Genomic DNA, 10470 nt, shown 5'->3' with positions numbered 1-10470 from the left:
AGCAGGACACAACTTCAGGGCTTGTGCAACTTCACACACTTATCGAAAGTACCCTTTCAACCACGCTTCATACTTATTAGAGAATTATGCCAACTCTAATGCATAACGCTAGCTAAACTTTTCTAGATATTAGTAAAATAATCGTCTCAATAATAGCTAGAATAATGTTCTACTGCATAGGTACGTCATTAAAGCTTTTTCAAAAGTGGTACACTTAAGCATCGGTATCATTTAATACTTGTTATGCTTGTTTGTTAATCTAGTAACAACAACTTGTAACTACTTTTAAAAAGTAAAACTTCAGGAGAGTAGTCAACTGGGTTTTAAGACAGTTTGCGGTGACAGGCGGTGGTCACGTGTTGTGGCCGAAACATGGTGGAAGAAGCGGCGTTAACACAGTTGGGGTAAGACTATTATTTTTTAAAACAATTTAGCTACCCTGAACAACTACTTCTAACACAAAATCATTGCAAAATTAACGATGTCTTTTACATGTTACTATACGGAACAATTCTCTCTCTAATTTTCGGCTGTCTAATAACCTGCCATTGATAAAGCTGTCTATTTGGCGTTAGCTCTGTAGTTACATACTATCTAGGTTAGCTAACCTAACGCTAGCTATGTTAACTGGGTTATCCAGCAAATTTGTTTTTGCATCTTTGGCTAGGTAGAACAGCAGCTTAACGATAGCTAGTAAACTACCAATTATTATGCTTTTACTTCGTGTTATTTCAGCAGCTGACTAACGCTAGCTAGTGTACATGTAACTACACTGACAAGTTAGCCAGCTTTGTTCATTGTTAATGTGGTGTGCGTATCTTCTTGCACTTTCCAATGGAAAGAAAGTGCAAGTAACTTTACTGATTATATGAATCAGTACTTTACTGGTTATATGAATTATATGAATATGTTTAAAGCTATTTTTTAATTAAATCATTAGCGCAAAACTAAAATCCTCACATTTTTTTTGGCTTCAGAGTGGCACACCGTGTTCTGGTGTTCCTACGTTTTCCTAGTCTGTTCTACAGTTTTTTCAAATTCCTGGACACAACTGTAAGGTAACGTGTGTGTTAATATGCCATTTTGCATCACCCCAAACTTATGAGTTTATGCTTGGTGGACTAAGCAGGCCATCTTGCCATCTGACCCCAATCAGTCCTAAAACTAAAACATAACACTTGTCCAAGCTGGCTGATGTTTCTCTGCCTACTGTGCTGGTAAGTGTATGGATTGTGATACATAAGCCTGTCCTGATGAGACCTCTGGGACATTTCTCAAAGCAAGATTAAATTTCTCATCTTATGATGACTAAAGTAAAATAATTAATTTTCTAGAAAATCCAATAATTGGGGAGGTAAGACACCTTCCTATTGGAAGATCCTGACTAATGAAATACCCCCTTATTCTAGGCTAGGCTAATGCTGAAATTTCCTTGTGTCTTAGTGTGCTGCACTAGTGTGTTATGATTGTCTTGTGTGTTTCTTTCTTGTTTTTCCTTTTTTTCCATTTTTAGTCTTTTTAGTTCCATTTTTAGGAGAAAATGTCTCATGTCCAGCTTTACATTGCTTCAAGCTTTGCTAAAACAAAGTTCCTAAGGCTTTTTAGTCTTTCCTAACATTTCAAAAGGTTTGCTTTGAAAATTAAGTAAGAGAAAAGGCTCACACTAAAATATTTTGCAGGTCATGGTGGCTCACCAGCTGGCTGCCATCCTGGTGTCCCACATCTCAGTGCAAACTAAAGGAGGCAGAGGAGAGGATACTGCAGCGTAAGTCCTAACCGCATGACTGCACCCTCGTCATGTTAAAAAGTGAAACCACGCTTTATCCCCAAAATGTACCAAATTATCACACAGTACTTTTATCGATCTAAGAAGATGGGTGCAGTTCTGCCTACACCTGTAAAGTTGTTAGGAGAGTCACTTTCTCCCACATAGCTGTAGTTTAGCCATTGACATGTCAAAAGGAGGAAGGTGAAAATCTTGATATTAAATTGGTTGATCCATACTGAAACCTATAACCTATAGTTTGTCTCAGCCAGTAATCAGAACTGTTTCCTACACATAGAACATGTGATCAGTGTGTTAGCTATCCCCTGCCCTCTCCTACTGCCTAGGTAGACCCAGAGTAAAAGGATGATCCTACTTGATGAAACTTGTCTGTAACAAGAAGTTCATTGCTATCAAGTTTTCCATTTCTATGACTATTACTGTTTTTAGCCATCAGAAGCAAGTTCTCCAAGCAGTTTGTCCACATATCCAATGACAACAAGCTATGGACGCTGGTCTTCAGTGGCAGTGGAGAGCGTAGGACCCCTCTGGTGCTGCTTCATGGCTTTGGTGGTGGAGTGGGACTTTGGGCCCTCAACCTGGATGTACTCTCCCACCAGAGGCCTGTGTATGCCTTCGACCTGCTGGGCTTTGGCCAGAGCAGCAGGGCCTGTTTCAGCACCGATGCTAAGGAGGCAGAGATGCAGTTTGTGGAGTCCATAGAGGAGTGGAGGAGCAAGCTGGGCTTGGAGAGCATGGTAATGCTCGGCCACAACTTGGGAGGCTACCTGGCTGCAGCCTATTCACTTAAATACCCTTCCAGGTCAGTACTTCATCCAGCAAGAGGATTTGAGTTCATCCAGCAATTTGCTGTGTCATTTTGTACTGTCAATGATTAATTGACCTATTTTTCTCCCATTATTATTTCTTCAACATCCTGGGGCTGGTATCATGAACCCATCCCAGAAAAGTCATCATAGGCTGGCAATAGCACTCTAGCAGCTAGGTCTAACAGCTGAGCTAATCTTAACACTGTTGTGTGCTCATGGGAAACTGGGCTGTAATCCATAAATGTAAAATCCAGTTCTTTAATGTGCCCAGGGGCACTGTGATGCATGCAATCATGTTGCATATTTCCTGCTCTTCTGCTTTCAACATCATGTTCCTGCTGGAATGCCCTAGGTATAATTTAAGGCATAGGGGTTTTAATCTGTTTGCCTTAGGGCTGCACTTTAAACTGTATGTCCTTAAAGGATTTCTTCTCTGTGTGTACCTAGTTTTACATTGCTTTCTTTTCTTGGGCTTTTTTGATTGATATCTCGCGTGTGTGTGCAATATCCTTCATATCAGGCAATCTCACTCCATGTCTGAGTTCGTAAGCATGCTCGGACTCGGCTCAGTCTGCTATTTCGTATGTTTTTTGCTATTTCCCCTGTGTTTTCTTTTTATACCTTAACTCTTCATTTGTCCTGGTTCTATCAAGTAATATTTGAAAATGTGATAGTGCTGCTGTGGTTTATACATTAAAGCATTTAGTCATTTTATGAGAAATAAAGTGCTGAATCAGAGGCATATGTTCTACGCTTTTGCTGATCATTATATTGCAACATTTATGTAAAACCCATTTAACGTATTTCATATTTATGTTTTAGGATTAATTTGAGCTCATTGATTTTGAGTTGTATTTACAGATCTTTTGTGAAAATATATTAAGTCAGTGAGCTGAATATTGGTTCTGCCTTCTGATTGTTGTACTTAATTCAGAGTGAAGCATATGATCCTGGTGGAGCCATGGGGTTTGCCTGAGCGGCCGGCACCTGGGGACCAAGACAGACCCATCCCAGTGTGGATCAAGGCCCTCGGTGCCTTGCTTAGCCCGTTCAACCCCCTGGCTGGTCTCCGGCTGGCGGGGCCACTCGGTACGAGGCTGCTAAGGCTCTTGTCTCACAACCCAATGAAGAATAGTCTTGGGCTGATTACACTTAGAATGGAGATTCTACATCCACAGCTATATTCTTATTACTGCGTGAACCCCCATCCCATGGAATTGAGCTTGCAGGGACCCAATGAAATATCACAGTGCAGAAGGACATGCTTTGTATAAATTACAGTCTAGTTCAAAAATTTGCAAAGTACCTTTTGCATGTGTCATATTTTGGGCTTTGATTGCAGAGTTTGCAAATTACAAACCACAAACGGTTGTTGGTACTTATGTGGACAACTCATAAATTTTTAGTGCAATGGATATTCCTAAATCCATCTTGTTTATCAAGTAAAATGCCCTGGTTAAGAGTCTTGTTCTGAAATGCCAGACAATGCCTTTAGCTGTCTGACTGGTGGGAGATTGTTTGCCTGATGGGATATTACCTTCTAAAGTAATACAGCTGAAGAAAATATGTCTATCTTGTACTGTTATTTTAAGGTATGCCATATTGTTACCATTTAGGCCCTGTTCTGGTGCAGACTCTGAGGCCGGACTTCAAAAAGAAGTTTGCTACCATATTTAATGATGACACAGTTACGGAGTACATCTACCACCTTAATGTTCAAAGCCCCAGGTGCATCCTTTTTTATTTATTTATTTATTTTGTCTTTTTTTCTTCATTTTCACCCTTTTGTGCTGTCTTGCGCAATTTACTGTTCTGTGTCTCAGTAATGTGGTCCATCTCAAGCTATGAGTACAACTCTGTCCCATGTGTTTTGATGTGACGCTGATCTGAGGGCATAGTACTTTTGGTTGTGCTGCGTCTAACATGCTTGCACTCATACACCTCTAATAACTGTGTTTTTGTAGTGGTGAAACGGCCTTCAAAAACATGACCATACCATACGGCTGGGCCAGACGGCCTATGCTGCGTCGCATTGGCTTAATTCACAGTGATATCCCCATTACTGTCATCTACGGCTCACGGTCCAGCATAGATGGCCACTCTGGTAATTCAGTCAAAGAAATAAGGCCAAACTCCTGTGTAGAGATCATTGTGAGTTTTGCTTCCAGATCTCACCACACACTGCTCACCCTGAGCTTTATTTAGAGTTTGTTTAGAGCTGTTCACCATAAAGCTTCATTGTTAGCTTAATGTAGCTTATGTGACACACATTTACAGAAGCTGAAATGTGACAAAATACATGGGTAGCAAAATCAGTTTCCTTTGGTTTAAGTGGGAGGCAGTCTTTACTGAAGGACACTATTAAATCAGGAAGTAAATCTGAGCAAACCTCCTTGGCCCTTTAAGATTTAAAATGATTCCAAACAGAATTTGTGTGATCTGATGTGTTTAAAACACTAAAGCTATAAAATGCAATTAATAGATTAAACTCAGTGTGTGCACACATTTGTTGGAAGATCATTACATAATTGTGAGCTATTGTAAAACATTTTATAACATGGAGCTTGTTTTAGAAAACAGTAGTCTAATGAACCATGGAATCTCACCTCTAGAAGCTGTTGATATGCACTTATCATTAGATAACTAGAGTCTCTGTGAACAGCTCTCAACCTCTGCATATCTGTCTGGTCTCTAGACTATAAGAGGAGCAGGACACTACGTATATGCTGATCAGCCAGAAGACTTCAACCACAGAGTACTCCAGATCTTGAAAACAGTAAGCTGAAGAGTGAACTTGAAGACTGGTAGTGCCTTTTTAAACCCTTTTATACCATCTGGTCCATTCCTACTACATTCCTACTACAACCTTGTGTGGAGATGTGATCCTCATATGAGCTCAAGTTAAAAAGGCCGGCCAAAGTACCTTTATATCATTATATATTGTACTTGCGTACCTCAGGGCAGTACTATCAATTTGTAAATCAGCAGTCTGACAAAAGGCATATCAAAGAGCCAAGTGGGTTCTGAAAGCTTTGTAATAACTGGAATATAGATCTTAATTTAGGACTATCAGTGGTGGTGTACACAGAGAGAGATTAGCATGTCAGTTGGATTCATTAGCTGATTGTTTGACAGTCAGTTGTAAACAGCATTAATATATAAAGAGCTTGCAGTTCACATGTGGAACAGTATTTGTTCTATAGGATATTTATTGTACACCTGCATGTGCTGTCAAGTTATATAATTAGCATCAGTGTTAAGTGTCAATACCACGGCAAAAAATGCTATTAGAATTCATACTTTTGAAATTATTCACTTTATGCATATCTAGGAGGGCAGTGAGAGTAGTATAAGACATCTGCTAAAAATTCAGTTTTGTTTTCATCATATAAAAAGTCCAAAATGGAAATTAGAATAATATATATATCTCAGAAATTGTGAGATCCGAAAAGTTTAATTGTTTTCTCCAATGACTAAAATAAAGAAAGCCAATGCATCAGAATGATGGACAGAACGAGTTTTAAGACAATGTGTCCTTTTCTACCTCATAAATGACGGTACTGCTGCCATTGTGAGACAGTTTTCTTCAACAGCGCAATAGAGACAAAATATGGAGCCATTGAACACAGGTTTTGTGATTGTGCGGTTTACATGAAATTTACTGAAATTTTGTTGAAATATGCATGGAATATTGAAGTATTTAAATTTAAATTCTGAATATTGTTTTTGTCAAGTATTTACTATGAAAGATTTTTATGCAATAAATTACTAATTATGTGGCAACTTTGCAGGTTGTCTGGATTAAATATTCAATGTCTAAAAGAAGTAACAGTGAGGGTGCACTAATGAAGTAAAATGGGTCATCTTAAAAACAATAATATAAATGTATTAATAATAAATGTATAATGTATTCTAACATAAAGCAGACTTCCTAGAGAGCATTTATTTATTTATTTATTTATTTAAAAATACTTTATTAGTGATTAATATTAAAATTGTCCTTTTGAATGTTGTCTATGTAATGCAGACCATTACCATATCTCTGAGGATGGCCTGGGCTATCTGGGTGTATTGGTCTGAGGTTAGAGTGAGCCTAGTTACTGAATGCTGGAAACAGAGGCATAAGCTGTGTTTAATGAAAATGGCTCTTGGCCACCTCGACATTCTTTTCATAATGACTCATTTTAACCCAGTCTGTTGTCGTGGAGACCAGTGCAAAAATAAGGCTGGCAGAGTGATGGTCATATTTGGGTTACAGTTCAAGTGCTGCGATACATAAATTACTTTCCCAGAGCAAGTGGCTTTTTTTCTAAACCCCCCACCTCCTTGGAAGACCAATGATACTTTGTTCATATTATTACAAAAAATAATGATTTTTAACAGTGAATCAAACTGTCACACAAGGGAAGACACAGTGCTTTAACACAACAAAATACAGAAAAATAAACCAACTAATAATCTGTGTATGTATGTATGTGTATATGTGTGTGTGTGTGTGTGTGTATATATATATATATATATATAGAGAGAGAGAGTGTGAGTTTCAATTAATGAAATGTAAAGGATAAGCATTTTTCTCTTTGCTAGTTACATCAAGAGATGGAGAAGATGGGTCTAAAGCCTGAATGTGGAAATAAATGATAACTTCTAATCATAGCCACAAGAGGGCAGACTTACATGTTGTATACATATTGCTGGCACCAAGCTTGAAGTATGCAGTTAAGTAAAGGGCGGTGTTAAGTCATCAGTATGTGCATCACCTCAATATTATGACTCCCAGCACCATGTGACAGATAAGGCTTCACAATACTGTTTTCTTTACAAATGTGCTCAGCAAGAAGTAGGCAATGGATCGTGTCATTGATAATTGAATTCATTAATTTAACCATTTATGTTTAGCGAATAAAACTCATTTGATTTTGAGATTAGGAGAATGTCATCAAAGCAAAAAAAAAAAAAAGTCCATCAGATTTTTCTTTGGTAAATAATTGTTTTAATCCAAATTAAATCTTTAGATGTATACATCACAAATAACTGCACATAAATTGCTACATGAAACATACATAAGAAACACTGTTTCACACACACTTCCCTTCCTGACTTACTGTGACTTACTTGTGACATGAGGGCTGATGCTGGAATTCTTTTCCTGTTGTGATACAGCAGCACTATGAGGGGAGAAAAGTGTGTAGTGCAGTATAGTGTAAGAGAACGGCCGTTGTCTCGCATGCAGTACAGAGTGGTCACAAGTATTGTGCATATATGGGTTTTGTAATATATGAGTGTCAAATTGTAAATGGTTGGAATAATCAAGGTGTGAACTTCTCTTAGTTGGAATGGTGAAGTGTAGTGTAGAGATATGAGTGTCAGAGTGTAAAAAACAAACAAACCGTAGGGCCGTTTCAGATGGTGCAGAATGAGAAGACTGCTTTAGACAAGAGTATATATCAGAGAACCTACTCCACCAATGTCTAGACTACCACCTGTCTCTGACGTGCACGCATGCGCACGCCTTATGGAGCAGTGTGCTATCTCTGGTTCACCGATGCCTAGGCTCTGAAGTTGTATATTGCCAAAGCCTTGACAAAATTATAGCTTTGCCATTCCTTTGATTGGAAAGTCCTCTGAAACCTTTGAATAAATAGCATATTGGTTTTCTCTACAGCATGCTTGGCTGTGATCAGTCGTTGGCCACTATAATGGATTGTAGTCTTTGAGGCATCCAGGATGTGGAATGTGAAGGCAACAGGGTCCAGGGAGGACCAAAGGACTATGGGTCATCTCTACATCAGGCCAGGGGATGTCTACACACAGTCCTCAGCAGACTGAGCTCTGCCGCGTTGCTAGGAGACCATCCCAGCGCCTATATTAGATTTAATTTATTAAATTCTCCCTCTCTCTGGTGCTTTTTTACAATCTCTCTCTCTCTCTCTTCCCCTCCTCCTCTCTCTCCCTGTCTGTGACTACCCTGAGATAAGAGCATCGGGCATGCACAGGCACTGCGGTAAGGCTGAACTACCTAGCATATACCCAGGCTGTCTCACTGTGGTGGAGTATGGCAGGCATTTAATTTAATTATTGTGCATTGATAATGGCTCTAATAATTGTGCTGGGGATCTTATGACCTGATATGTACAGCACCCAGAACCAGTGACCTGGGTTCCTTTTTTAAAGTGAGAAAGGTCAGTAGTTCTCAGCTTCTCACCAGTCAGTTTCACTTATTAAAACATGAAGGGCTTGATAATTAGACCATCAGAATCATATATGTTAAAGCATGGATACCACTAACCAGTGCTGAGCAGTGGCTCTCTTGGGCGATGTTGACAGTAGCAATGATGTGTCCGTAATGTGTCGGTTCTCTTCCACCTAAACAGTGGCATCATTACCATCCCCCAAAAGAGTCTCAGATACTTGCTCCAATGTTGTCTGTTCAGGAGAGTAGTGATCTTAGTTAATGCAAGATAGCGACAAGGCTGAAATACTGTCATCCTGTATGGTTCAATGACTCCCAGAATCAAACAGGAAATGTCACAGAGAAAGTGTCGTTATTTGAGATGACACTGGGTATGGGTTTTGTATTGTTCGCAGGAAGGTTGCTGAATTGAACCTTGAGTGGAGCCAAAGGTGCATACAAGAATGCTTATAGCCCTCTAAATGGACCCACATTCCCCCAGCAATGCTGAAATTCTGCGAGAAGCTGCAATCGAAGCTGTAAACCTCTGTAATGTCTGGTGCTATAACTAAGTTGCTTTACCTGCAACATGTTACAAGTGACAAAGTATTCTACATTGTGTGCCAAATGCCAAATTAGTTTCATATCCAGCTATCTTTAACTTTTTATAAGCCTTAATTGGTAAACTCATTACTGTTGTAGGATCAAAGTAAGCTGTAGATGTGACTAATACATTAGTAAACATGGGATCCAGACCATGACCTGTGTCCTGTCTCTGTCTCAGGGCCCACCGTCAGCATTCCTTATTTCTCATGATCTAAAAGTGTGTTAGTCGATGATGTCATTCTCAAGAAGGTTCACTACTAATTCTGCATCTCTAATTTGCTAGCGCCTGCTTGGAGAATGTCATCAGTGTGGCATCTAGAGATTGATGAATTACACATCACAGATGTATACATGGTTGTTTCGGTTTTAAATGATATCTAAATAAGTATTTTTTTAAACGCATATTTTTAATTTTAAAAATCCCTCTGAACTAAAGTTTCAGATTCAGGAAGACCTTGTGTACAAACACACACATACATATACACTACAGTTGAGTGCAAAGGTTTGCCTCCCATTTCTTTGAAAAGACAAAAAGTTTTGGTGATGAACTCGATATTTAATAAAGGTTCAGATTTCCCAAAAGTACCTTAATCATCAAAAGTAAGAATTAAGGTCAAAAAGCATATGAAATAATTTTCTGTCACCATCATTTTTCTATCAATTAAAAAAGAGAAAGGGAGAGAGAGAGTGGGAGGGTCATGGGAAACATTCCCCTTCCTTTTAAACCATGTTTTAAACCTCAATTGGCTTTGCTTTATGCTTTGGATCATTGTGTTCCAGGATCCATCCACACTTTATTTTTAGGTTTTTGACTGATAGTAGGATAGTATAGCTTTGCTATAAAATCTGTTGATATTGGTCTGATACGAGCCTACATCCCCAACACATCAGTGATCTGCCGCCATGTTTTACTGTGGGCTGGTGGTCTTCTCCCCATGAATTATGCCAAAAAGTTTAACTTTGTCATCGGACCACATAATGTTGTCCCAAAATTCATCTAGCTTGTTAATTTGCTCTTTAATACTCCCAAGTGTGTTGCCGTGTCTCTAGAAGTAAGCAGTGGCTTCCTATGTGCTTTCTGACTTGTATAAACTGCT

At 38.9% G+C, this 10470-nt stretch overlaps 1 protein-coding gene across 4 annotated transcripts; it reads left to right on the top strand.

The window, feature by feature from the left end:
- Window positions 1-2: 2 nt before the first annotated feature.
- Window positions 3-6485, top strand: abhd5a (abhydrolase domain containing 5a). Of its 4 annotated transcripts, none has more exons than XM_027015211.2 (9): window positions 3-48; window positions 264-404; window positions 978-1058; window positions 1680-1765; window positions 2216-2588; window positions 3530-3684; window positions 4212-4323; window positions 4560-4746; window positions 5291-6484. In XM_027015211.2, exons 2-9 carry the CDS (start codon window positions 373-375, stop codon window positions 5378-5380), a joined length of 1116 nt encoding a protein of 371 aa, XP_026871012.2. In that variant the 5' UTR covers window positions 3-48; window positions 264-372; the 3' UTR covers window positions 5381-6484. The 4 variants fall into 4 exon arrangements, with proteins under 4 accessions (XP_026871012.2, XP_026871019.2, XP_026871034.2 ...); XM_027015218.2 differs by lacking the exon at window positions 3-48 and adding an exon at window positions 168-180; XM_027015233.2 differs by lacking the exon at window positions 3-48 and having other exon boundaries at window positions 262-404; window positions 4560-4699; window positions 5291-6485.
- Window positions 6486-10470: the final 3985 nt, after the last annotated feature.

Source organism: Electrophorus electricus, chromosome 10, assembly GCF_013358815.1.
Source record: "Electrophorus electricus isolate fEleEle1 chromosome 10, fEleEle1.pri, whole genome shotgun sequence".
NCBI classification, from domain to species: Eukaryota; Metazoa; Chordata; class Actinopteri; order Gymnotiformes; family Gymnotidae; genus Electrophorus; species Electrophorus electricus.
Note: the sequence above shows the minus strand (reverse complement) of the source record. Positions and strands in the feature narration are given on the sequence as shown.